Below are 27,779 nucleotides of genomic sequence, written 5' to 3'. Positions count from 1 at the left end.
GTAACTCTGCCTAGGGGAGTGAATCTTGGAAACATTACACCTGAGTTGTTATGAATAAGCAGTTTTCTTGGGAGAAAGGGCATTACAGGCAGAGGAATAGCATCTACGCTGTCCTGAAAGGCGTGTTATGTTCACTGACTAGAGTGACTGAATTGCAGATTGGGTGGGGTGGAGTGTGAGAGGTGAGACTGGAGGGACCACATTAGGAAGGGCCCTTTATGTCATAATAAGGATTAGTGATCTTTTTCCTTTATAGAACAGATGTGTTATTTTAAAGCAAGGAAGTCACTGAACTGTTAATAGAAACTTTAAAACCGAGACTAATTCATGTTCGTGGAACAGCACTTTGAAGAATATGCGTTAAAAGTTAAGATTGGTATTCCAGTTTACATCCAGTTTAAGTTCCAGTTTAAGTTCATTTCCAGTTTACAGAAAGGAGTATTATATCTGTGGATAGATAAAAGAAAGAAACCAAAGTCTCCCAGCATTTTGTCTAATTTCCTTTTGTAAACCATCCTATAAAAATTGGTTTTGCTTGTTACTACCTTGGATTTTAAACAGAACTTTACGCTGGTTTGAAAATAATGCAGCTTTCCTTTTATATTTTTAAATATTTAAAAAAATTGAGATCTTTTATTATTCAGTGTATTACAGGCAAAAGACATATTAACATGAAATACAACATTTAAAACATCTCTGCTTTGGGAGACAATATAGTGCAGTGGATGAAAGTGGAGTCTTGACTCCAGAGTAAAACATACCTGGATTTGAATCCCATCTTCCACTTAAAGTTGTGGGACTTTAAGAAAGTTACTTAAATTCTCTAAACCTCAATTTCCTCATATATAACAAAATGAGGACAATACTCATACTTCTTCATAGGGTTGTGGTGAGAACTAAATGAGATAATGAATGTAAAACACTTAGCTGAATACCTGGAATGTAGTAAGTACTCATATTTGTTAGCCATATTATTGGAATATTTTTTCCCAAGTCATAATTGTTCTTATGGTAAAGAAATAGAAATAACTTGTTTTTCTTTTATCTAATTTTCTCTTTTTCATTTTTTCTTCATCCATTCAGTGTCTTTTTCCTTGGAGCCATCCTTGTAATAGCGGCTACTTTCCTATATGGTTATGATCCCAAACCTGCAGGAAATCCCACTAAAGCATAGTCGTATACTATCTTTAACTGGTTTTTCATAATGGTGCACTAGAAATCTCAACATTAATCTTGCACAGAGGACTTCTACAGATTCTAAGAAGATAACGTTATGCTGAATCTGATCATATTGCTCAAACAGTTTGAAATATAAAAGTTTTAAGGATAAAATATATGTATATGTAAGAAAATACCTATTGCATCTAGAAATCAAAACTTGAAAGTATTTCCAGGGATTAGAATACGTATTGGAGGAAACTTGAAATCTGAGTTTTAAAAGATTTTACCTTTTTGATTGCTGCAGAATTATCCTATGCACTCTTTGCAAGAGCACACAAATGTCAGATATCAATTTTTGCAAATTAGATCTATTTAATCTTATAAAATGTTTTTATCTTACTCTTCTTGTACAGATATATCAAATCACATGGAATATTCAAAGTTTGAAAATTATAATTACCTATAAAGCTGTGAAGAAATAGAAGTATGATTTGAAAAACATTTTCATGTATCTGAGATTTTTATATTTATACAAAGGATTGCTAAATGTTATTTGTTCAGCGACATAAAAATTGATAAAGTAATGTTCTGGGTTTGATTTCTCAGAGAATAAAATTCAAATTTAAATATAGTGTAGAGAAATACACAATCTATTTCTCCATCTACATTTTAAGATCTTTTAGTGCTTCGAAACTGCTGACAGCAATCCAGTTGCTCCTGTGCTAGACAGTAGCCAGTGACTTTTACAAGAATGCAGTTTTGTCCTTAATTTCTTAATTGCATTTCTTTTCTGTGTAAATCAGATGAATCCTTATGTTACTTTAAATTAAATTTCTGTATGTTAATTTCCATTAAAGTTTTAAAATGTAATTTAAAGGGATTAAATACTCATTTAATAATTTAAAACAAAATAATAATTATTGTCTAATATCTCCCTTTGGAGAATTTTGAACTATTAAAGCATATACAGTATACAACTAGAACATTTTTCAATGAATGTTTCACTCATTGATTTGTAAAAGCTTCCTTTAATCTACAACTGTTGACAAAAACAACAATCAGAAAAATAGTAGTACAGATGTCAATGAATTGAGACCAAAATGACTTTTCCTGGAGACATTCCAGATTATCATGATATTACATTATTTTGAATGGCACTATAATGGTAAATTCAAGACTGCTCAGAAGAACTTTAGGCCTCTCATAAACCCCCCATCCCCAGGAATTCTCTGATCACATGTCTGGGAGAGACGCAGACTTCCGAGTCCCCTCTGTGTGGCCCTGCAAGAGCTGCTGGGAAGGAGCCACTCACTACTTTGCTTTAAAATAGTGGTTCTTTTCTGCTTTGATTAGCACTGGAGTTTTAAGGTTGCAAATTACATAAATTATTTAATAAATTGGTTCAAGGGAGAGAAAAGATAAAATGAATTATTGGGCAAAAATAATTTCTAAAATTGGAATATGGATTTAATTATTGACTAGAGACAGAATTACCTATTGTGTATAAGAAGTATTTTACTTTATTTCATTCCTACTTTATATATTTTTAAAAGTCTCCTGTTCTACTAGTATGAAAACTGTACAAAATAAATATTTTTATATAGTTCTAATGAATTTTGTTAAACAGAATTTGGCTCAAAAAATACTGTGTTTCAAACTGTTGGGTACTCTTGGCTAATTAGGACTGGCTGTGCAAACCTAGACTCTACAAGACACAGTCCTAACCTATTCCATCCAGTGTTTAAAAGTGTTTAAACTTACAAAATATTTTAAATCAATTTGCTGGTGATTCCAAATTGACACCAAGCAAACTTTCTGGAAACCTGACATGATATTCAATGACCACCTTTTAGAGTAAAGTTTAATAATTTTACCACATTTTTGAGCATGATGTTTTAGACTGTAACAACATTTAGACTTATATCTTATTACCTACTGCTATGTGAAATGTAAATCCTGCAAAATGCACAGAATTTAAGACTGAATATAAAGATTCATGTTCAGCCCACATTGAAGTACTGGTTGGGTACTGGTGTATTAATTCACTGTGCATTTACAATTAATTGTTAATTCAGGTTTAGTGTGTCCCTATTTTAAAACTTCAAAAAATGATACAAGCTAATTACTGAACATCAGACATGTTAATTACAACAATAATACATTTTCAGGTGTCCAAAATAACACAATTTCCAAGATTCCCAACAAAGTTTATAAAAATATAATCAAGAGTTGTGATAAAGGACAAAATAATCTAAAGTATATTTTCAAAGCAAACTTTTATTTGACAGGCATAATTTATATTTTGCTTTTCTAGTAGGTTTGAAAATGTTATTAGAGATTGGGTTGTATAGTTTATCATTTGTAATTCATAAAGAAATAATCATATTTGAGAAGGTGGACTTGTATCCTAGATCATGTCATATATAAAGATAATGCCATTTTCTTGTGTGTGGTGTGTGTTTTGATGACCTCCAAAAGCCTTATTGTATCAATCTTTTATAATGATGACTCCTTTATTATTTAAATCCTTACACTTTTTAAAGTTTACTTGTTATCTCTTAACTGCTTTGTTCATTATAAAAATGCTAATTCATGGGAGAAGAGTGCCAGTTGATAGTTCTATTAAAAGTTAAGAATATGGTATTTGGGAAGAAAAGTTTGAAATGCAGGATTAGGATGTTTCACAAAAAAATGTTATCAATTCTTTGATAAGTGGTTTTAGAGAAGTTGTAGGTTACTTTTATGGTGGAAAATGTGGTTTAGAGATGCAAAACTTAAATGTTTACATCAATTTATGTTGACTGTCACAATTTCAAGAAGGAAAGGCAGTTTGATATTTAAACTAGATTCTAAGGAGACAGAATCTGAAAGGAAACTAATTGACTTTGTACTCAGTAGACTTAGTGTAATATTGACCATTCTTAAGAATTAATACACTTTTCCTACACATCAAATTATTAGACTTTTAAAATGTCATTGTATAGTGATTTAACTGAGTTTTGTTTTGGTTTGTTTTTAAAAACAGAGTTTAGCATCACTCATTTTATTTACACTTTGTTATAATATTTAATTACATGTGGATGTATGTTTACATAAGAAAACGTTTATAAAAGTTATTTATGCTATATTGAGAGTCCATCTTAAGAATCTCCCAGATATGTAGCTTATTTAAAGTAATTATAGGACCAAAGACAAAGCACCTTTATCAAAAATCTGGTCCTATGTGCCTTGCTTTACCAAATACTGACTTTTCTGGAGCATATTACTGTAATTCACAACTTTGGACACATGGGTAAAAATGAAGATGTTTTAAGAATAACTATAATTCAATTTTTGATTGTTTCAACGTTTGCTCTTTAAATCTACTGTCTAACAGGATATTAAAATAGGTATATTATGCAAGCATTAGTGATCAGTACTTATTTAAATAAATTATGGCACCTTTGATTCATCATTGAGCTTTTGAAACTAACAATTTTATTTAACTGTTATTCTGTTGTTTTATTTCTTATTATATGTTATAATTTACTGTGACTTAAAAAATTTTTTTTATGATTTGGAATCTGAATTTGTCTGTATGTCTGTATTTCATTTGTTTAGAAAGATTCTTTTGGGTTTAGGAATGCGATTTGTATATTTAAATTTTTTATGGACACAATTCAAAGGAATGTATAAATTGGTCTTTTGTTAAATGGCTTTTTAATTGACAAATTTCCTTGTCATCTTTTGGTATCCAGTTATTATCTATTTGGTAGGTTTATGGAAATAGATTATTTTCCTAATTATGTAAGTTCTTCCGGTATTTTCTATCCACCTGTGTCTGACTTAATCATGAATTATTCTTCTCTATATATCAAAAATGACTCACTAATCTTTTCCCTATCTCTCTAGCTACCTTTATCACGTGTGATCTTCCTTTTCTGTAGCCTGTGCTCCAGCATGAAAGACTGGGTTTTATTTAAACTAGTTATAATTTCTCTACCTGTATGATGATGACAGACTAAAAATGTTTTGTTTTAAATAAATTATCTCTTCACTAGCCTCAAGGTTAAATAATTACAGGAATTGGTATATATTTTCATTAAAATTTGAAGATAATTGTTTCTATTGTGACTATCAATTCAATGCATAGAGATCAAATGATAAGCAATATAAAGGATTTTATTCCCACTTCTAATACTGAAGTAACTTTGTACAAAATCCTTTGTTTTAAAAGATGACTAAAATAAGAATATCAGCACTTTTTAAATGTATACTTTTCTTTGGTATCTTCTTGTGAAAAGCACTAACTGAAAATCTTTAAATTCCTTTTGTATTGGAATACTCTTTTGTTGAAAGTATATCACAATCCTTGAATCCCAGGGCTATGCAAACCTACCTCATAACTGAACTCTCATAGATGCTACTGCTATGCAAGAGAGTCAGAGTGACCAGCATTAGTAGTCATAATGGTTTTTCTTACTGTTCTTAAAAAGAGAATTACTTCAAAGCAGGATTGATTACATACAAACTCCAGAAAAGAAAATAGCAACGAGGAAATAAATTGCCTCCACATCCCAAAGATTTGAAATTCTACTGTAGTAGAGAATGTCATGGTGACTGCAAATTCAGGGGTTTCCCAAATTCACCTTCAGGTTTAATAATTCACTAGATAGAACTCACTGAAAGCTATTGTATTCACTATCACATTTATTACAAAGGGTACAAATTAGAACCAGTCAAAGGAAGAGACACATAGGGCCGAGTCTAGGAGGGGTCCAAACTCCTGTTGTCCTTTCCAGTTATCCGCTCCCTGTGGAGTCATGGACAGTCTTATCTACTGTGGCCACAGTGTATGTTAGTACACAGAGTATTGCCAACCAGGAAAGCTCACCCACGCTTTGTTGTCCAGATTTTTATTGAAGCTTCATTACTTGGCATGATTGATTGATTCTTTGGCCACATGGTTGAACCTGTCCTCCCTGGAGAACTGGTTGACATCAGGCTCCAGCGGCTCATCCTGAGTCATCTTGTTATCAGGTGTGGTCTGAGGGCCCCACATGAATAACAAAGACACTCCTGTCGCTGGGACCTCCTAAAGATGTAGGCCAGAATATTTTTTAGGGTAAGGCCAAATTCTCTCTCACGCAGTGACCATTCATCTCTATACACATTCTGAACTGATGGGGATGACACAAGCAAGGACAATTGTTTATAGAGACTTTTATGCATTGTCATTTTTAATTTCAGAAATTTTGTCAAATGATTCTGAATATATGACTTGAGGGTAGAAAAACATTTATAATCAGATATAGTGTTAAGTAGCATATATAATATTCATTTAGTTTTGAGTTCTGATATTTAATGACAACTTTATTAAATGCTGGAATATTTTAAAAAACAATAAATTTAAAATTAATTTATAAACCTTTTGTATCCTGTATATTAACATACAATTTTCAGCTAGTTTTAAATTACCATTAACCATCACTATTATAAGGAAAGTTAATAGAATAAAACTGCCATCAGTTGTTACTTTGGCTCACAGTAGGGCTTCACTGTTGATTGATGGTCCACATTTCCTATCATCCTTTACTAGCGTTAAGTATTAGTCCTCCATTGGATCTGGTCAGTTTTTTCCATTTATGCATTTATTTACACCTATTCATTTAGGATTTCTAATTTGTTAAAATAACTTCTTTAAAACAAATAACATGGTATTCCTTTGGAAATAAAGAGTTTACCCCAGATATACACTTTTGTCCTTTTTTAAGTAGAACTCACTGAAGATGTAAAAGAATAATGAATGTTGTTATAGTGTTTTGGGGTAGTCATCTGAAAATCCACTCTTGTTAAAATGTATTTTAAATGTAGTGTATTTAAGAGGCTTAGTTAAATGTGCTAAATCAGACTTGTGAATTTTTTTTTTTGGTGAGGATATTGGCCCCGAGCCATCTATTGCCAATCTTCTTTTTTGTTTCCCTCCCCAAAGCCCCAGTACATAGTTGTATATCCTAGTTGTAGGTCATTCTAGTTCCTCTATGTGGGATGCCACCACAGCATGGCTTGATGAGTAGTGCGTAGGTCCGTGCCCAGGATCCCAACCAGTGAACCCCGGGCCGCCAAAGCAGAGCATGCAAACTTAACCACTCTGCCACGAGGCCCGGCCCTGACTTGTGTATTTTTAACAAAGTCTGTGAATGTGTGTGTTTGCTCTTTTAAAATACACTTCATATACAAAAACATGATTTCTAATAATTGAGGGTTTAAGTTTTCTCCTTTAAGCTAAAGTTTTATTATGTTCCATTTTATTCTGCTTGGATAGTAAACACAGCAATGAAAAATTACAATACTAAGTGCTTTTTCTAATATATGCAAGCTGCTTCAATAGATTTTCTACATAGTATAGCAAAGGTAGAGTAATATTTCTTGGGTAATGATGGAATTACAGAAAATCATGACAGAGGTGAGTTCATGTTTCATTTTATGATTGTTTCAAGATACTGCTATGAATTCTAGAATTTTAAAACCTGAAGCTTACTTTGGATGTTATATGTATAATGCTCCAAATTTCTATTTCTTAATATTATTTGTCTCCATTTACCTAATAGGCCAGGTTTTGTTTTGAATATTTCATTTTTCTAATTTATTGCCATTTTAATGGTTTCAATCATGATATGACATATTGTGCCAGCTCAGCTTTGAAAAATTCATGGGTTATCTCCATGTGCTCACAAAGTAAGCATTGTTAAAGACTTAAAAAAATTTAAATGTTCTCCAGCTTTTTATTTTGAAAAATTTTACACAAACATAATATTTGAAAGAATGGTATACCCATTTACTCTCCACCCAAATTCAGCAATTATTGGCATTTTGCCATACTAGCTTTATCAGGACACTTTACTTAATACTTCAGCATGTATATCCTAAAAATAAGGACATTTTCCTAATTAAACTCAAAACCATTATCACACTTAAGAAAATTTAAATTAATTTGATTATATCATCTAAGTTCATATTCAGATATTTCCAGTTGCCTCAAAAATGATTTTTTACAGTTTTTTGTTTTTGAACCAGGATTCAGTCAAGGTTCATATTTCGTATTTGATTCTCTCTCTTAGTCTGAAAGATTTTTCCCTACACCCCTATGGCTTTTTTTTCCATGATGTGACTTTTTGAAGAATCTAAGTCACTTGGCTCCTATCCGTGATCTGATATCCTTTGACATCTTCTCTTCATTCTTTGCATTTCCTTTCAACTGGAAGTCAAGTTCATAGGTTTCATTAGCTTCTTCAGGTTAAATGTTTTTGGAAAGAATATTTCATAGGTGATCTTGTAGATTTTATATTGTATCACATTAGAAGACATAATTAGATTGTCTCACTGTTAATGATGATAAGAATTTTGGTTAAGATGGTGACTACTAGATCTTTCCATTGTAAGGGTCATTTTTTTCCCTTAGTAATTAGTAATCTCTAGGGTAATGTTTTGGCACCATGGGAATATTCTTTTTCCTAACAGCCTTTCATTCAATGGCTTTAGCATCAATTGATGATTCTTAAATGAATCATTTGTTACATTGAGGTGCAAAATGGCAATTTAAAATTTTAAAATTTTCTTCTACATTTATTAGTCTATATTCATCTATTTTTTTTAAAGACTATTTTCCCTCCTTTCTTTTTTCCCAATGTCCCCTCTTTTTTTTCTTTTCTTTTTTTTTTTTTGCTGAGGAAGATTAGCCCTGAGCTAACATCTGTTGCCAACCCTCCTCTTTTTTTGCTTGAGGAAGATTAGCCCTGAGCTAACATCCTTGCCAGTCTTTCTGTATTTTATATGTGGGTTGCTGCCACAGCATGACTTGATGAGTGGTGTAGGTCTGTGCCTGGGATCTGAACCTGCAAACTGGGCTGCCAAAGTGGAGCATGCTGAACTTAACCACTATGCCACACAGCTGACCCCCTCCTCTTTTTAAATATCACTATGTCTTCAAATTACTCAATGTATTATAGTCAGTTACAGTCACAGTTCTTTTTGATGTTCATCTGTGAGCCAGTAGCCAGTGAATGTCACTGCAAGCTGGCTCCTGTGTGTCTCTTAGCCATGACTACATTGGTCTTACAGGTCATCTTTGTTTCAGGGACAGGATGTCCCGGCCTTACCTTGTACTTGTCCTATCCCAAACCTGGAATATCAATTATTTCTCCAAGGAGCCCTATTCCTTTTAGGGAGAATGGAATTTGGACTCCATTTGCTTGAAGGACATTTCAGTGGACAGAGCTAGGAAATAAGTTTTTTAAAAAGCTATGAATTCAAGTCAATATTTGTTAAATTAAATTTTAGTGTTACAAAGTTTTTTCTTATATTTGCCTCTCTTTTCTCTCACAGTGAAAATATTGGTTCTGAGTAACATTAATATATTTGGTTATATGTTTTATTGTATAGTATATGTTTCAGCACTACAATACCAATATTACTAATGGTAAACATGCTGAATAAAATTTAAGATTTCTTTGTAGTTCTCTTTGTCCTTAGAATAATAGCCCACTAAGGATGTATAGTCAGAGGACAGTGTTCAAAAGTTAATGGGAGTCACTCTTTTGTCTACATGGTTATGTGATCAGTGTGATATGATGAGGTCATTTGTTTTTGTTTGTATTCAATTTTAGAATTTACTTGAAATTTTTTCTTCTGTTTTTGAATATGTGAAGCATTTACATGGTTCAAAGTTAAAACTATATAAAAAGTCTCCTTAGCAAGGTCTAGCTGTCATGCCTATCCCTCCATCCCATTCCTAACCACCTCTTATAGGTATTTTCATTAGTTTCCAGTTTATTTTTCCTGTCTTTCTTTTTGAAAAATAAAGTTATGTATATTGCTATATTCACAGTGTTTCTTTTATTATGTGGAATGTAAAATTTCTTTTTAGTTTAGAAAGGTTTGTATGTTATAGTGGTTACATTTATACTAATAATATTTTACATAATTGTCTTAGAGCCCCCTTTTAGCTTATCTAATCCTCTACTATTTAGCTTACCATCTTCAAATGATGTTCTTTGATTCACATCTAATTGCCTTTGTGACAACCAATGAATTTATTCTCCTCCTTTGTCCCATCTTCTCATATTTTTTAGTTGCCTTATTTCTGATTAGAACATGTAACATTTACACACTATTTCTTTACCCTAGCCCCGGCCTTTGTTATAAAAGTCCTCTCCACCAGTACTTTAGCTGGAGCCTCCCCCGTTAATGTTTGGCTGGATGAAGCTCTTCTAGTAAAGCACTCAAGGAGGGCTTGTAAGTACGATACTCCTGAAGTTCTGGCATGTTTAAAATTTCTTCTAGAGCCTAGATACTTTAAGGGCAGCTTGACTAGATATAAAGTCCTTGGCTCACACTTTCTTATTTGAAGATGTTGCTCCATTGTTGTGTTGCTTGGTGTTACTGTCAAGAAGTTTGGCATCACTTGATGTTTTTCCCCTTTGGAAATGTTGATTTTGTTTATTTGTTGTTGGTTTTGCTTGGAGGCCCAGATAATGTTTTTCATATCATTTTCTCTTTGATCTTTTCTCTTTTTTTGTTCTCATAGCTAATTTATTCTTCTCCACGTTTCTTACTTTCATTTGTATCTATTCTCTCTTAGGAACCCTGTAATTTAGTTTTCATTTTTTATATGATTTTATTTTTGGGGTATATTGCTCTAGGTCGATCAACTCTCATTTTACATCTTCCTGTTGAGTTTTCAACTTTTTATTTGTTGCATCCTTTCACATATGCCATTGCTTATTTAATGATATTTAATTCATATTGGTGTGTTGTATATAGTTTTCCTCTGCTTCGTATTTTCTAAAGGGTAGTATTTTCTATTAATCGAAAGATCTTCATTTTCTTTCTTTTCTTTTTTTTTTTTTTGGCTGAGGCAGATTGGCCTGAGCTAATATCCATTGCCAGTCTTCCTCTTTTTTTTGTATGTGCCACAGCATGGCCAAGGATGGACAAGTGGTGTAGGTCCGCACCCAGGAACCGAACCTGGGCTGCCAAAGCAGAGTGCACCAAACTTCACCACTAGGCCTCTGGGGCTGGCTCTTCTGTTTTCTTTTTATAATAGCCTTGTATGGGCTTTTGGTGGCTTTTTCTGTTCCTAATAAAATATGTAGGATTTTCTTGATCAGCAATGACAGGTGGTTCTATGGAAGGGAGGGGTGAAGAGATGTGGGTGACTAACTCGGCTTCATAGTTAAAGAAGGCCCTCTTGTGTTAGTAAAGTGAAGTGAAGTTTCTTTAATAAATGCTGCATTTTGGGGTTTAGATTTTGTGATACAATCTTATCTTTTTTTTGGAATATTTAGCTTCAACCTCTAGTCCTTCTCTCCAGGGAACCCCTCTGCCTTCCAAGGTGCCTCATGAAGTAGTCTCATGGACCTTCCACAGTTTGGTTCTTGCCTGTTTCCAAGCCTGATTCTTGGCCTTCTCATTAATTTCGGGAACTCCCAATATTCTTCCAAATCATTCCCTTTTGCTTATGTTGGCCAGTGCTAGTTTCTGTTGACTGTGATCAAAGAACCCTAATTGACATATCAACCTCTTAAAGTTTGTGACTCCTCACAACCCCAGATCACAAGAACATACACACTTAGTCTGTTAGAACAAGACCGTTCTCTCTTGTTTACTATTGCAGCTCTTCTAGCACAAAGCCTAGGACATGCTGGACATTCAATATGTGTTAAATTTCTCTTATTATATATTATTTCCAACAGCACTTAGCACACCTGCAATTATCTTCCTTTTGTGTGTGTTTTCTAACTGTGTCGCCTAGTATAATTAAGCTCCATGCAGATAAACACCATCTCGTTTACTGATGTATCCCCAGTGTCTAGAAGAGCAGTAACAAACACTTATGGGTTCTCAATAAATATTTTTTGAGTGGCTGAACAATAATCAGATCTTAAAGATGATAAAATTGGTGCAGCTGGATGAAGCATGGTTTTGAGGGGCCTTGAAAATCAGAGTAACCACACAATAAATGATCTTACTGGCCCTCTACATCCATCCAAAACAAGCTCCTGGGGATTTCATTATAAAATCTATCATATTACTTTCTCTAAAGAGCCTCAAGTTGGAGTTCAATTAAATGTTTCAGCAAGAAGATATCTTTAAACAAATGATGACTTTACTTATTGATAGGAAAACTTCACTTAAAGTATCTACCGGGCTAAAATGCCTTTCTCTTCCATGGCAATTTGTTTTCCCTTTCTAGTCAGTTATGAAAAGAGGGAAGAGAAAACTCAATCAAATTTATTATTTAACATTTTATTTTGAAATAATTTTAAACCTCCAGAAGAGCTGCAAGAATAGTACAAAGAACACATTCCTTTTACCCTGTGTATTAGTTATTATAGTTGTGTAACAAATTACCCCAAAGCTTAATGGCTTAAAACAAGTACTTTTTATCTTACAGTTTCTGAGAGTCAGGAAACTGGGAGTGGCTAAGCTGGGAGGTCCTAACTCAGGATATCCTGAAGCTGCAGTCAGCTGAAGTCTTTACCATCTTGGTCTGGATGATCCAAGATGACTCACTCACCTATCCGTTGGTAGGAGGCCTCAGTTCCTGGACACCTGGACCTCTCCATAGGCTGCCTGACTGTCCTTATGACATGGCGGCTGGCTTCCCCAGACTTGGGCCCAGAGTGAATGAAAAAGCTAGCAAGGAAGCTGTGGTGCCGTTTATGACCTACCCTCTGAAGTCAATGCTGTCACTTCTGCTATCCCTGTTAGATGGAAAGAGTTACTAAGCCCAGCCTACACTCAAGGGGAGGGGAATTAAGACTCCACCTCTTCCAGAAATGAACATATCCTAAAATCACCATACCCAAATTCACTATTTTTTAACATCTTGCCATTTCGCTTTGTCACTCTCTTACCCTCTTCTCACATATACACACGTTATTTCCTAACCGTTTGAGAGAGCAGGTAGCATGCATCACATTCCTTCACTCCTTAAGACTTCATTGTACGTCTTAAGGAAAAAGAGACAGTACAGTTATCAAACTCAAATTCAACATCGTGATACTTTAATCTGCAGTCCATATTCTGCTTGTGTCAATTATCCTTTCTAGTTTCCCCCGCAATTAAATTGATTTTTAAACAAAATGAGAAAACAGGTAGTGGGCTACAGAGTGTGACACAGGTTGTGTAAGTTTTCATTGGCAGGGAATAAAGAAAATGCTCTGGAACTAGGGAGCTGCTGGAAACAGGCATGCTCCAGTTGAGCTTTGGGGGGCCCTGAGCCAGAAGGACAAAAGGTTATTTCTGCAAAACCACTTTTTCTTCACCCGTTCAGCTACCCACTATTTCTGGAAAACTATTTTAACCGTTCCCTTCAGTTTCCGTCTTGGTTAGAACATAGTTGGAGATAGCACTTAAAGCGGAGGACGCTTGCTTAGAACTCCAGAGCAACCATTTATCAGCCGTATTTCCATGAGCAGGTAGCTTTCAGAAACTTAGAATTCTTCATCTGTGAACGGGGACTATCACGGTCCCCAGGGCCCAGGGTTGTTAGGAGGATTAAGCCAGCTGGTGAGCCAAGCACAGGGCTCAACCGGCGGCGAGCAGACCCCGGCGACCCTAACGGCATCCCTCCGGGCTGCCATCCCCGCGCGGCGACTGCGGAGCGGCCGGGCGGGCGGGACGGCGTCACGTGGGCGGGGCGGGCCGGGCTCGTCGGCAGATCGCACGATGTGACGCGCCGCCGGAGGCAGGCCGGGCCCTCAAGATGGCGGCGGGCGCCCCGAGCGGCTCGGCCCGGCAGTAGTGGCGGGACGGCACTCGCCGCTGGGGCCGGCCGCCCCGGGAGTGGCTGCAGCAGCGCCAGGAATCGAGGATGGTAAAATGACCCAGGGGAAGAAGAAGAAACGGGCCGCGAACCGCAGTATCATGCTGGCCAAGAAGATCATCATTAAGGACGGAGGCACGGTGAGTTGGGGTACCGCGCCGGGGAGCGTCTCTCGGGGCCCCCATCCGATCTCTTTCTGTCCCCAAGGCTGCCGCCTCCAGCCGCCCCTGAGTGGCCCTGCCCTCCTTCACCCCGTCCGCGCTGCCGGTGCCTCGGGTTCCCGGGCCCCCATGCCTGTGCTCCGGGGGCTTTCCTCCCCAGCCCGGGCCTGCGGCCTCCGGGCCCCTCCTCTGGGAGAAGCCACTGGCCTTGCTCGCACCTGCCGCCCTCTCCTCCCGCCGTCCCTGGAGGCCGTGCGGCCTCGAGCCCCACGTGCGCCAACGCCGCGGGGAGGAATTCGCGTCGGTCTCTCCCGCCGGCCGGCCGGGGGTCCTGAGGTCCGGGCGGTGCTGGCCCGCCGCGCCCCTCGTCGCCGGGGCCGGGCTTTCGGGGCGGCCGGCAGCAATCCCTGCCTTCCCATATGCTGCTGGCGAGGTGGCATCTGGCGCGGCGACCCCGCTGCGGCCCCGTGGGGCGCTGGCTCTCCTCTTCCACCTCGTCCTGGGTCAGTGCTCCTGCCCTGAGCTGCTTCCAGTGCGGTCAACACTGTCCAAAGGTGGGCTTCCCTCTTGTCTTCCCGCAGTCGGAGCGTGACGGACGGAGGACCCCTGGGGCCTAGACTTCAGTCTGCTAGTTTAGAAAGAACTGTAATCACCCTGTTAGTTTGAAATCACCTTGTTTATTTTAAAACTAAAAAATACTAAATAGAATTGGTCAGGGCCTGAGGATTAGAAGACACTTTGAAAGGAAGACAGATTGAGGGCAAGAAAAGATTTTGCTTTTTAGAAACAGTTGTCATCACAATAAACTTTGTGCAGTGTGCTGTTGTTAACCAGCAGGGGACGTAGGCTTTTTAATTGAAAATGACTCGCCTGTACTTTTTTTCTGCTGAAATTTCTCCGTGGCTACACTCTCTGGTCTTTGTTGCATTCTTTGATATCACATTCTCGAATAGAATGGAAAGTGAAATTTGTTTCGGTTTCCCAAGAAGTGTGCAGAAGTGATTCCTTTTATTCCATAATTTGTTTGTATTTTGTTGGAGCCCTGATCAACTGCCAGCACAGTGCTAAATATGTCATTAGGCTACCACTGAGGATTTGCTAAATTCATTTAAAATAAACGACAGCTTTCTTTTCACATTTCAGAATATGGCCCAGTCAATATGCTAAAATTTAGAAAGCCTGGGACATATGTAGCAATTTCAGAATGTACTTTTAGTTTACTGTCAAACTTATTAGATGTTGTAGCTTTCACATTTGGTGAAAAAAGAAATTGAAATTCAAGTCCTCAGATCTTTTTGTTGTACTTGATTAAAACGTTACTTTGATTAAATCAGTTATGAATAGTCCTGGCTCTTTTGACCAAGTTGGTTAGAACTGCTCTGTTGGGAGAGAAATAGCTTGAAAGAATACTGGTTGCTTTCGTCAACCGTAGGGACTTGATATTTTAAATCCTTCATAAAATCTACAAAATAGAAGCAACAAAGGATTGTATTTTATAAAAGCAAGTGAGATTTAAGATTGGTCTTTGCAAAAAGTAAGAATGAAGCTGTGGTGAAGAAACACACCTTCCTTTTCTTGTAAAGTTCCGTTTTGTTACCTCTCCTTGGAGTTTTGTTTGGGGTTTTGTTTGGTTTGCTTTACGGCAATCAAATCCTGTGAGATTTGGGAGAGATTTTTTATTTTTTGTATCGTTTATTAAAGTTGTAGTGAATTCATAGCTTGCTTTTGGACACAAAATACAATTTTTACACCAGCAATATATTTTTAATAGGGCCCAGGGAATAAATGAAAGCTTTTCTTGAGGGCTGTGGGCATGGGGGCATTAGCGTTTATCATCTTTATACACTTGTGTTGAACTTTTCCATTCTAAGAGCCCCCTTAGAATAGGGGCTTTGTTTATGCGTCTTTGCATTCTACAGGGCCTAGTATGTAAATTTAAAGTGATAAAAACACATTTAAAGTGATTTTAAAAATGTGTGTATTACATACCTAGGTGATTTTTCTTATTGTAAGTTTGTTCCTATAATCAGAATATTTGTATTTCCAGAAGTGTCAGTGTAATTTTTTGCAGTGTTTGTATTTTAATCTACCCTCACTGTAAATGAAAGAAAGTATAACTATTAGAGTAATAGAAATGATTTTAGAATGGCATTTGCTTTTCTGCCTTTACTTAAAACTGGTCAGACTGCAGTTATGAACATTTTTTGAGAAAGGGGATAAAATTGCCATTTGATATTGTTCTGTTCTTCCTGTGGTTGTGTGTAAGTTCTGCCAGTGGGTGGATTCATTCAGCCAGGTGTCTGAGTTGATACAGTCCTACATGACAGGCTCTGAACAATATTTCACATCCCTGGCCAGTGGTACTGACCTGAACCCCTTCCATTTTCTTCCTAGTGTTCAACAATGTTAATAAAATTATTTTGCTTTGTTCTTCTGCTAATGACATCTTTGTAAGCCTGATCAGCCAATTTTAATATTGATAAACAAAATTAGTAATGAGTCGTTAATGATTTGTCAAAGACTTAGCACAGACTTATTATAGTTTTGGAAGAGTTGAAGAAGTGGACCTTTCTAAATGAACCAGGTTAATCAGAAGTTACTAAATGTTTTTCTTTTCTTGAAATTGTATTTCAGTTGGCTCTGAAGCCCTGGTAAAGCTAACTAATGTTGTCCATTTGAGTAGTACTCAATTAAGGTAAATTACATGAAGGTGTGTGCTTCTGTATCAGGAGTTCTTAACCCGGGTTTGTTCACCCTGAAGTTGTTGGCAAAATTCTGACTAAACGTTTTTTAGGGAGGTTTCTCAAAAGGATCGATACTCCCCAAATTAAGAATAATTGTTCTATTTGAAAACAACATAAGTAACTAAAAAATAGCTCCACAGGTTACATTCATTAAAAATTTACTTAATCATCTACTGTATACCATTTTGCTGATGAAAGTATTTGTGACGTTATTGATGAATTTGCTTTTTAAAGCATCCTTCTGTAGAAATAGAGTTTTTAGTTATGTTTTAATGTATATAACATTTTGATAGATCTCTTATTCAGTACAGACTGTTTAGGACTGTTGAATTAAATGTGCATTCTCACATTTTAGAATACTTCCAGTTTTGTTGTTAAATCATTACTATGTATCACCAGATTGTTTATAAGCATTCTTGGTAGAGGCTAAGAGCTAAAGAGTTATGTACATGAGTTATTTGTATTATCAAAAATAGAATTTTCCTCTTTTTTTGTGTGATCCTTATTGTTTTATGAATACAGATGTGGGTCTGCATCTCTGATGAAGCGAAAAATGTCCAATTTTTTTCATGAGTGAATTGGTAAAATGACTTTAAAGATTAGATAGAAAGCAAGGCATATGTAAATTACTTTGTTGGAAGTACCTGAAGAAAATAAAATTGATATTTATTTGCAAAATAAAATATGCCCAGAGAGGCAGAGCACCAGGTTTTTATTCCTGAGACTTCTGATTTTAATCACAGTAAATAGGAGTTAGCAACCACATCAGAAGTCTGGAACCAAGCTCTGATCCTTTGCATCTTCCCCTAGGAGAATGGTGAGGGAGTTGCAGGATAGCTCTCTGTAGCCCCCAGAGAGTTACTAAATAGTCAGCCTCTGGTTGCTAGTATGCAAGCCATGAGGAGGAACGCCCTGGTGCCTTTCAAAAAGCAGCTCTTCTTTGAAGTCACTAGCTCATGCCTAGTAGAAATATCAGGATATATGCGTATGTATGTATGTATGTCTTTGGCGAGCTTGTTGCCTGCAGTACCATGAATGACTTACCTCCTTACCTTCATGGTTCGACATTTGCTTTAGGTCAGTGTGTTTGGGGATAAGTTAGTAAGCAGTTTTCTCAGATTATATGTCCAGTTCATCCTAATATAGTTTGAAGACCTGTTTCCCAGTATAATCATAGCATTTGCTGAAGTTCACTTGTAGTTGAGTGTAACTCATTTGCAGCTACCAAAAGTTTGAATTTTAAGTAAAAGAATAGCTTTTTCCGAGTAGTATTTTGACGAGTATATATGATTTAAATTTTTCAATTATTTAAAAGCTCAAGTTGTCTTTTAGCATTATTTTTATAAGAAGTGTCAATTAAAGTAACAATTGACAGTTTCAGCCAGGTATGTCAAGATCCCTGACGTGGGTTTTTATCTCTTTGAGGGCCAGATGTAGTAGCTTATTCTTAATAATGAGCCCACTGTCTCAGTGATGTATAGTTATGAACTCTACCACATGATGTACTTCCCCCTCTTAGGGAGGCTTCTTATAAAATTAAGGGGTGGTAGGTAGTATTTCATCGTTTAGCTACATAAACGGAGAGATTAAGAGATTACACTAAGACCAGTCCTGAGTTTAGGCTCCATCCTAGACGTTGGTGACAGTTTGATATTTGTGTTGATGGTGATTTTTTATTTTTAATTTTATTTTGCCTTTTTAGTGAGTTTAGTTTGTAGTCATTTGAACCATGTAATCCATTAGTTGTTCATGGGGATAAGCACTTCATGTAGTGATGGCTTAACTTGATTTAACAGCCACATATTTTCCTCCTAAGAATGGAAGGGGATGTATTAGTCTATCGTGTCACGTATTTTTTCAGAATTTACCACAAAGCAATATGGTCTTAAGCTCTAGGCCTTTTTGTTTTCTAGAGTAAAACTCAGTATTACTAATGCTCTTGTTGAATATTTTTAAGAAGTGTATTTAAATCTATTTAAGATTGTTCTTAAATCTTAAGATTGTTCTTATCCAGCCAATACCTTTTCACTTCTGTGATGATACACAAATACTGAATATCTCTTTAGAATTGATCCATAACATATCAGTAGAATAATTATAAAGTCTCACTTCAAATTAAGGCCAAATGACTTAGTATACTAGTGTCTCTACATCTTTTCTTGTTAGTGCCGATGAGTCAGTTCCGACTCCAGCGACCCTCTGGACAGCACACAGAGCCCTGCCGTATGCTCCATCCTCTCACCTGCCGGCACGGTATCAGACAGTGCTCCCCTGCTGTTCATAGGGTTTTCATGGCCAGTTTTATTGGAAGTGGGTGGCCAGGTCCTTCCTAGTCTGTGTAAGTCTGGAAGCTCTGCTGAAGCCTGTCCAGCATGGGTGACCCTGCTGCTATTTGAAATACCGGTGGCATAGCTTTCAGCATCACAGCAACACCCAGCCGCCGCAGTGTGACAACCGACAGACAGATGAGTGGTGTGGTTCCCTGTCCAGGAAACAAACCTGGGCCTTGGTGGTGAGAGCAATGAATCTTAACCACTAGATCACCAGGCTGGCTGCTCTCCGTGCTTGTGGTGATTCATACTTTCAGGAAATTGAGGTTCGGTTTTCTTTTTGTTCACAAATGTAGTAAATTTTTCCTTGCTTGATTAAAGTCAGAGAAAATAAGAAAAACATCAGCTGACTTTGTGACAAAGGAAACGTGATGCCACATCCCAGCACTGCAGCCCTGCCTCTCCCCCAGTTAGGCCCTAAGCGGTCAGGAGCCCAGGAAAGCAGCCTTGGAGTTGGGCTGTTTTCTGTAGGAACTTTTTTTATGTTCCTCCACGAAAAGCTACAATTCTCAGATACCTATGACTAAGTGTATTGGTCTTTTTTTGTGTAAGACTTTTACATTAAATTATTTTAGTCAGCTTAGTTATGTATTGTTCAGAGAAAATTCAATATTTCTTTCTGAAGATGGATTTTACCTTCATTCTTGACTAATACTGTGAGTATTAAATTCCAAGTTCAAAATGATTCTCCTTCATACCTTATTCTGGTTTTTATCGTATTTTTTATTTTTTCCAGCTTTTGTTCTGAGAATTTTCAAAACTACAGAAAAGTTTCAAGAATAACATAATGAGTATTCATTTGCCCATCCCGTAGATTAACACTTTACCGCTTGTTAACATTTTGCCACATTCATTTTTCCTTTCTCTCTATATATACTCAAATTTTATCTGAACCATTTGAGAATTAGTTATGGACATCATGACACTTTATCCCTAAAGCATTCAGGATGGTATCACCCAAGAATAGAGAGATTCTCCCACATAAACACAATGCAGTCATCACATTCAGAACATTTAACATTACCACAATGCTATTCTGTAGTATATAGTCCATAGTCACATTCCCCAATTGTCCCTATAATGTCCTTTATAGCTGTCTTTTTTTGGATGCAGAATTTAATCGTTACTTTTCGTTGCCATGTCTCTTCATTCTAGAATAGATTTTTTTAATGATATTGACATTTTTGAATAGTCTGGGCCAGTTATTTTGAAGAGTGAGCCTCACTTTGGCTTATTCTCATTGTTTCCTCACAGGATAACATCCTGTTTAATAAGTGGGATTGTAATGGCATTATAATGCCCAGCTATTGGTGGAATTACTTCTGTCCCCTGGCCAACAATCCATGTAAGCCTGCAGATCACTGATAGGAATACAACATAAGTTATCAAAGTCAATGTCCTGCATAATAACTGCTGGATTCATAAACTCATATTGCTTGCGCAAGCATAGACTCAGAGTATGAGAGCTAGATGAGGATTTGGGTAGGTGGTTAATTGTTTACCCCTCAACTGCTGGGATAGGTGAAGTGACATACTTAAGTCACCTAGCAGCTTAGTGACTATCATTAGGGCTATCAGTCAATCCATGGGCATTAAATACCCTATCTGTACCAGACATTGTGCTGTGCATTGGGATACTAAAATGGATAAGACTGGATCCCTACACTTAAGAGAGTAACAGCCTGTGGCAATGTATGCAGTGTGACCACTGCAACCAGCGGGACTCCAGACTTGGGCTTCAGAGTTGCCTGGATTGACTCTGCTCCTTCTCTTATTTGCTGTATTGGGCTGTAAAATGGAGATAGTAGTATCTAACTTGAAAGGTTGTTAGGAAGAGTAAATAAGATTATGAATGTAAACCATTGTAAGTCTTCAGTAATACCTATTTATTATTTTAATCTAGTGTCTGTGTACAATGAATCCATGTGATAGATGATACAGTAGCAACCATAGGATATCAGAGTATAGAGGAGGGAATTAATAGGGGAAGTTGCAAGTTTAATTAATGAATATGCTGCCCCATTTTTTTTTCCTTCTCCCTAAAGCCCCCCAGTACACAGTTGTATATTCTAGTTGTGAGTCCTTCCAGTTTGGCTATGTGGGATGCCACCTCAGCATGGCTTGACGAACGGTGCCATGTCCATGCCCAGGATCTAAACTGGTGAAACCCCAGGCCGCCAAAGCGGGGTGCGGGAACTCAACCACTTGGCCACGGGGCCGCCCCTGTGCTGCCCTTTTAACATTGTTTAAATACAATGACTGAATGTCTATAGAGATAGGTAGAAGAGACTTAGAGAGTAATTCATTTCAATTCTACAAGCATTCATTAAGCACCTTTGTGCCATGCATGTACCAGATGCTCCAGGATGTAGAATAATAAAGCATAAATAATAAAGGGCCTGCCTTAGCATGAACTTGAGAAAAGGTAAGTTTAGGTTAAATAAGATGAAATAAGTACTTTACATGGCAAAATAAAACTTCATAGAAGTTACCTAGTATTACAGGATAGAAGAATAAATAAGTAGACTTTCAAAGGCTTAGCCAAAAGCCTAGATCATGAAGCCAAATCTACTACCAATGAAAAGTATGATTTGGGGAATAGGAATTAGATTGGAGGGTGGAGGCAGGGTTAGAGGAGATGGTCCTTCACTCTTGAGGTTGAAGTTAGGGGTGGAACCATCTCTCCTGCCTCCAAAAGTGAAAAATTACTCAGCCTAGTGGACTTCTGGTCTAGTAATTACTATGGATTTAGGTGGCATATCTTGGCGTTTGGAGTTAGGTATGTGATAGTTTATGTCTCCTTCAGGATTTTTCACTTTGTACCTCTTCACTTCTCTTGAGTATCCTCAAATGTCATCTGTTGATATGATCTCATTATGATCTGAACTCTCTAGTTTTTTTTTTTGGAAGGTTTTTCAGGCAAGTTTTTTTTTTTTTTTTTTAAGATTGGCCAAGAGCTAACGTCTGTTGCCAATCTTCCTCTTTTTTTTTTTTTTTTTTTTTTACTCCCCAAAGCCCCAGTACATAGTTGCATATCTTAGTTGTAAGTGCTTCTAGTTCTTCTATGTGGGACGCCGCCACAGCATGGCTTGATGAGCAGTGCGTAGGTCTGCACCAGGATCCAAACTGGCGAACCCCAGGCTGCCAAAGCAGCTCATGGACTTAACCACTACACCAAAGGACTGGCCCCCTGAACTCTTCTGCTCTTGATGCTGTAACCACTTACTGGTCAAATATTTGCCCCCTACTTGTCTGTTAACCCTCTTCCCCTGGTCTTTCTGCCCAGGCCATGACCCTTGTATTCCTTCCCAAATTGTCCTGAAATTTTGCTTATGGATAGTTATTCCATTATGTTTGACATATTCTGTTATGTCAAAAGCCCTACCTAGAAGTTTTTGTAATTTCAAATCAGTAAAATATTTTTAAATTTTGTCAGTTTTATTAAGGTCTTGATTTACTTTTGAATTCATTTAAAACAGAAGAGATGATTATGGATATAGTACAACTCTCAAAATTACCAGTACTTTAAGACAAACAGATGTCTACCCCCTGGCCCCCACTGCCCTGTCCTGCTTTTTTTTAAAAAAAATAGACTTTTTCCTCCCAATTCTGGGAAATATGAGAGAATGGCCCAGGAGGGACAAATATATGCCACTCCCTATCTTTTTCCATTCTAGTTTTGCATAGTTTTTCTCTTAAATAAAACATTTATTTAAAGTACAAGCATGCCTGTTAAAAAAGATTTAGAAAATTCAGAACAACATAATAAACAATTTTATGTCACTTAAAATTGCTACCTAACATAAACACTGTTAACATTGAGGTGAGTTTTTTTGTTTTTCATAGTTGAGATTACTCTACATAAGCAATTTTATATCCTGCTTTGATTTTTGAAGTTTAACATTGCCATAAGCATTTTTACCTGTCATTAAAGATTATCTGTAAACAATTTGTGCCTGCATCTTGTTCTGTCTGATTTACGTATGTGATTTGATTATAGGACATGTACCTAAAGGTTGAACCTGTAGGTTTCCACATTTCCTACTGTAAGTCGTGCTGCTTTGAACATCTTTGTGGTGGAACTTTCTCTGAATGTTTGGGTATATCCATAGGATAGAATGTTATTAGCTGTTTTTAAAATTATTTGTTTATATCCTTTATATTTTTATGGTGTCTTAATGCTTTTATATTGGTTTTTATGATTGCTTTACTTGGTTGAGATCTTAATCTTTTGCTGTTTCTTACTTATCTTCCTGAGTTTCTTGCCCTAAATTCAGCTCATGTTATACAAGTTTTTCTCAAACTGGTGTGCCTAGAACTAATTGATCTTTTGTTCTTTCCCCTTTCCTCACTGTCCAGCTGACCAGGCGAGAAACTGAACTCTTACCTTTTCATCTTCGATCTTCCCTTATCCTCTTCTGCTATATCTAGTCAACCACTCAGTCCTTTTTCCTAAATGTTTTTTATACTCATTCACTTTGCTTTATCCCTACTACTGCTGTCTTGTTCAAGTTACTGTTACCTCTTACCTGCTGGTATGTTCGATAGCTTCCCTTCTGGTCTTCCTCCCTCTCTTTCAGCCTATTCGCCACACTGCAGTGAAAATTATGGTTCCAGAAAGGCAATCCTATAATGTGATGTTACTCTTGAGTTAGAACATTTCAATGTTACTCTGCTGCCTTCAGGTTCAAGGCCTTAATGTGATTTAAAAGGCCTTTGTTGAGTCACCTCTTCAGTTTCACCTCTGCTCACCTCTCAACCTGATCGTTTATCACTTCTCTCCTTAGATAGTGGAAACCTTAGATATCATATATCAGATACAGTAAGCTACAATATCTCTTGTCTTCTGGCCTTTGCAGATGCTGTTCCCTTTACCTCAGACACATTTGGCCATCGTTTCCCTCCACCGACCTTCCCAAATGGACATATACACCTGACAATCTTGACGTCTTTCCCACTGGGTTGTGAGGTCTCAGTTTAGATAGTACCTCCTGCCTTCTCTGGGAAGCGTTCCTTGACATGCCTCTCAACTGATTAAGTGCTCTTCACTTAAACACCCACTTTTATTTATTTATTTACTTTTAAAGATTGGCACCTGAGCTAACAACTGTTGCCAATCTTCTTTTTTTTTTTTCTGCTTTTTCTCCCCAAATCCCCCCAGTACCTAGTTGTATACTTTAGTTGTGCGTCCTTCTAGTTGTGGGGTGTGGGACTCTGCCTCAACATGACCCAATGAGCAGTTCCATGTCCGCACCCTGGATCTGAACCTGCAAAACCCTGGGCCGCAGAAGCAGAACGCGTGAACTTAACCACTTGGCCACGGGGCTGGCCCCTAAACGCCCACTTTTAACACATTATTTTCTTCTAGCCATTTTGCTCTGTGTATATTTACACATATTGTTAGATAATTATCATCTACTTTTTATCAGTGTTTCCCAAACAGTTTTCTAAGGAGGTCAAGTGTTCATGAGATAATATCTCCTATATGAAAAAAAGATTCCTTGGTCAAGTTTGGAAAACAGTGCACACTGCAGCTTCTCAGAGATTCATAATATAAATTACCATTTTGAAGGCACTGAGAAGTTCTACTTGGTGTTCTTCTAGGTGCTGAGTATAAGTGGCGGTGAACAAAACTGGTGTGGAGCTTTACTAAATCCTATGGACATTTTTTGACCTTATCTCCCTCTACTTACCCTATGTGGTACTGGTCATCACTTCTTCCTTCCTAAAACTGCTCCTTCGTCGTTTGTGACACTATATTCTTTTGATTCTCCTGATCCTCTTTGATTATTCCTTTATCTTCTTCATGGTTTCCTTTTCTTCTGTCTACTACTGAAATATTGGTATTTCTTGGGGTTCTGTCTTAGCCCACTGCTCTTTTCACACTTCATCTTCTCCAGATAATTTCATCTACACTGGTAGTTTCCAACAGTCACATTTGCTGCTGACTAATTGTTTTAATTAGCCCTCAAAGGACAATAGAAATGTTTCAAGTACAAGGGGCAGTCTCAGATAGGACCTAAAGTAAATCTGAGCCTCCTAGGGGGAAAAAAACTGGAAAGCTACCAACTTCCACTAGTAGATAACTAAGCTAAAAACTTGGAGGTCACTCTCGACTCTCCCTCCCACATTTACCAAATTCTGCCAGTTTCAAATCCTAAATGCTTATATCCACTCCCTCCCCTCCAGCATCCAGGCCACTCCCCTGTTTCATCATCACTTGTTTGAACTGGTTGAAATTATCTCCTTTTGCATGCAGTTTGCTGCTCAGTTTCATCCTTTAGGAAATCACCATGGTGTGTTGAAACGTGCAGGTCTATCACACTGTCCTCTTGCTTGATACCCTTCAATGGTTTCCTGTGAGACTCCTTAACAAAGCTTAGCAGCTGCCTCATCTGCCTTCCTTGCTTTTCTCCATGATTAGAACGTTATTCTCCATTGTCCTTAAACTGTCATGGCCCTTGTCTATTTCATTCTGGTTTTCTCGGATGTGATTGTCTACACTACTTCCTTTTCTTGCAGTACTCTTTCCTTGCTTCCTAACTTGCGTATATCTCTTTCATTTCAGTTACACATAAGCAGATGATTGTAACGAGTTTTCTTCCTATCTAGGCTGTGAACTCCTTGAGATCAGGGAATGTGTCTTGGTTTTTGTGGTCCCAGCACCTCTGGTGCCTAGTAGGTGGTCTGTAAATATTTGTTGAATGACTGAGATCTGGTACAGATTCATTCCCAGCTATAGTCCCTCAACGTCTGTGTCCCCCAAACCCCACCCGACCTCTGTCTGTCTCAGATTCCTCAGCTGCAAGTTCTCCTACTGAGGGGGGTTTCAGGTACCTAAATTCTGCAAGTTGGGAAGGACATTTTTTTAAATGATGAAGATGCATTATCACAATATTAAAAATGATGTATCATTTTTAAAGTATGGAGAGACCCAAACACTGTTAATATTTTCCACATCAGACTATCGAATAGACTTTAAAACTTAAGTATGACATTGTATTATGTGTTGATTAGACTTGTTTTTCTGTTATACAAACTTGTCAGCAGAAACTGAGTTAATATTATAGGTCATTTGCTTTCCCATCATTTTAATGTTGCCCCTAGAAATATGAAATTCAACAACTGAAGTAATTCTTAAGACATCTCTAGCAGCGGTATAAACTTAATTTGGTATTTTCTGTCTTGTGTATATCAAATCCTGAATCTCTTACATGCTATTGTGGGGACTGTTCTGCTTTGGAGCGTGTTAGTGTCTGTTAATGATGCTTCACGTGCGTCCTTTACGTTTTGGGGTTAGCACAGTAGCCTCCTGACTGTTAACTTTTCTTAGTTTTGCCACCTTTTAATCTATCTGCTACGCCTTTGCCAGAATGATCTTTCTTAGAAGTTTCATGTGATCATGTGAGTCTTACTTGACATTCTTTAGTGGCTCCCCGTTGCCTTCAGAATTAAATATAGACTCCTTAGCGTGGAAGTTAGTCCTGTGTGCCCCTAGCTCATCTCTCAATACTCCGAAAGCGTGGCCCATTCTTAGTTGTACTGAACTATAGGAGTCCTGTAATGCCTCCTGTTCTCAGGTCTTGCAGCCTTTGTGCAGGCTGCTGCCTTAACTTCCGCTGTCCCTTCTCCCGCCCCTCACCTCATCCTAACATCCTTTCACCCTTCCTCCTGGAAGTCTGGTATTCCCATCCCCACCCTGGACTCTGTGTGTTCCCATTGCACACTGTGCTTATGTAATGTATTTATTTGCTTCCTTGTCTGTCCCTGTCACCTTGAGGACAGGGACAGTGGGTGTCCAGATGTTTGATGTAGTGCCCAATACATGTATGTTCTCAATAAATGTTTATTGACACTTGCTATCATTGTTAGTAATTCTGTAATGCACCCTTAACTTTTTTAAAATCTGTTTTTATAGCCTCAAGGAATAGGTTCTCCTAGTGTTTATCATGCGGTTATCGTCATCTTTTTGGAGTTTTTTGCTTGGGGATTATTGACAGCACCCACCTTGGTGGTAAGTAGTCTTTTAATTTATTTATCACTGATTTTAAAGTCTCTTTTTCTTCAGTTTTGGGGGAAAGGACGACGGCCCTTTTACTTTTCCAGGGTTAGTTCTCCCACCAATATTGTCAACCCTTTGGTACTGTATTTTACCGTTTCAGTTTTCTTTTCCAACCTGTACTTCTCCTTTTTTGGGAGGGCTTGGACAGGTGTGATTCTTTGGGTGAACGCTGGACATGTTTATGCAGGGGCTCAGTCCCCGCTCTGTTTGGGTAAGGCAGAAAGGATTCTTGGACTGGCAAGCTTAGGAAAGATGATATCTGTGACCTGAATCACTCAGCGTTATTACTTTGAGATTCATTCATGCAGCTGCATTTTCCACATACAAGTTTCTTTTAGTTTAGGCCAAGGATCTGGAGGTAACCTTCTAGAAAGGTGATTCTTTTCAAAGCCCTGAGCTGATTTTACCCAAATATACCCAGGTTTGGAAGCTTAGAAAAGACCTCCCTGCCATACCAAACAGCTCAGGTGATAGCTGCTTTTCTCCTCTTGGTGTAGACGAGGGGAATGGATG

The 27,779-nt window shown here is 37.4% G+C and overlaps 2 protein-coding genes and 1 long non-coding RNA gene across 7 annotated transcripts in view; 2 read left to right on the top strand and 1 right to left on the bottom strand.

The window, feature by feature from the left end:
- The window catches only part of SLC35A3 (solute carrier family 35 member A3), a 43,274-nt gene extending 38,010 nt beyond the window's left edge, over positions 1-5,264 (top strand). For both annotated transcript variants that reach the window (XM_023641558.2, XM_001489930.7), the window contains exon 8: positions 1,084-5,264. In XM_023641558.2, coding sequence (XP_023497326.1) covers positions 1,084-1,174 — 91 coding nt within the window. In that variant the 3' untranslated portion in view covers positions 1,175-5,264. The remainder of the gene's footprint in view (positions 1-1,083) is intronic.
- The window catches only part of LOC111773574 (uncharacterized), a 35,748-nt gene extending 22,850 nt beyond the window's left edge, over positions 1-12,898 (bottom strand). For both annotated transcript variants that reach the window (XR_011439333.1, XR_002808192.2), the window contains exon 1: positions 12,719-12,898. This is a non-coding gene — a long non-coding RNA (uncharacterized lncRNA). The remainder of the gene's footprint in view (positions 1-12,718) is intronic.
- The window catches only part of MFSD14A (major facilitator superfamily domain containing 14A), a 48,901-nt gene continuing 27,041 nt past the window's right edge, over positions 5,920-27,779 (top strand). The window contains exons 1-2 of one of the 3 annotated variants that reach the window (XM_070268676.1): positions 5,920-10,434; positions 27,123-27,218. Coding sequence is in view for 2 of the 3 variants with exons in the window: in XM_005610399.4 (XP_005610456.2) it covers positions 14,026-14,109; positions 27,123-27,218 (180 nt within the window). In the remaining variant the exon portion in view is untranslated. Of the gene's footprint in view, positions 10,435-13,694; positions 14,110-27,122; positions 27,219-27,779 lie in introns of those variants that run through there. The other 2 variants (XM_005610399.4, XM_070268675.1) reach the window with 2 other exon arrangements.

Source organism: Equus caballus, chromosome 5 (genome assembly GCF_041296265.1).
Source record: "Equus caballus isolate H_3958 breed thoroughbred chromosome 5, TB-T2T, whole genome shotgun sequence".
Taxonomy (NCBI): domain Eukaryota; kingdom Metazoa; phylum Chordata; class Mammalia; order Perissodactyla; family Equidae; genus Equus; species Equus caballus.
This window is presented reverse-complemented; position numbering and strand designations above follow the sequence as displayed.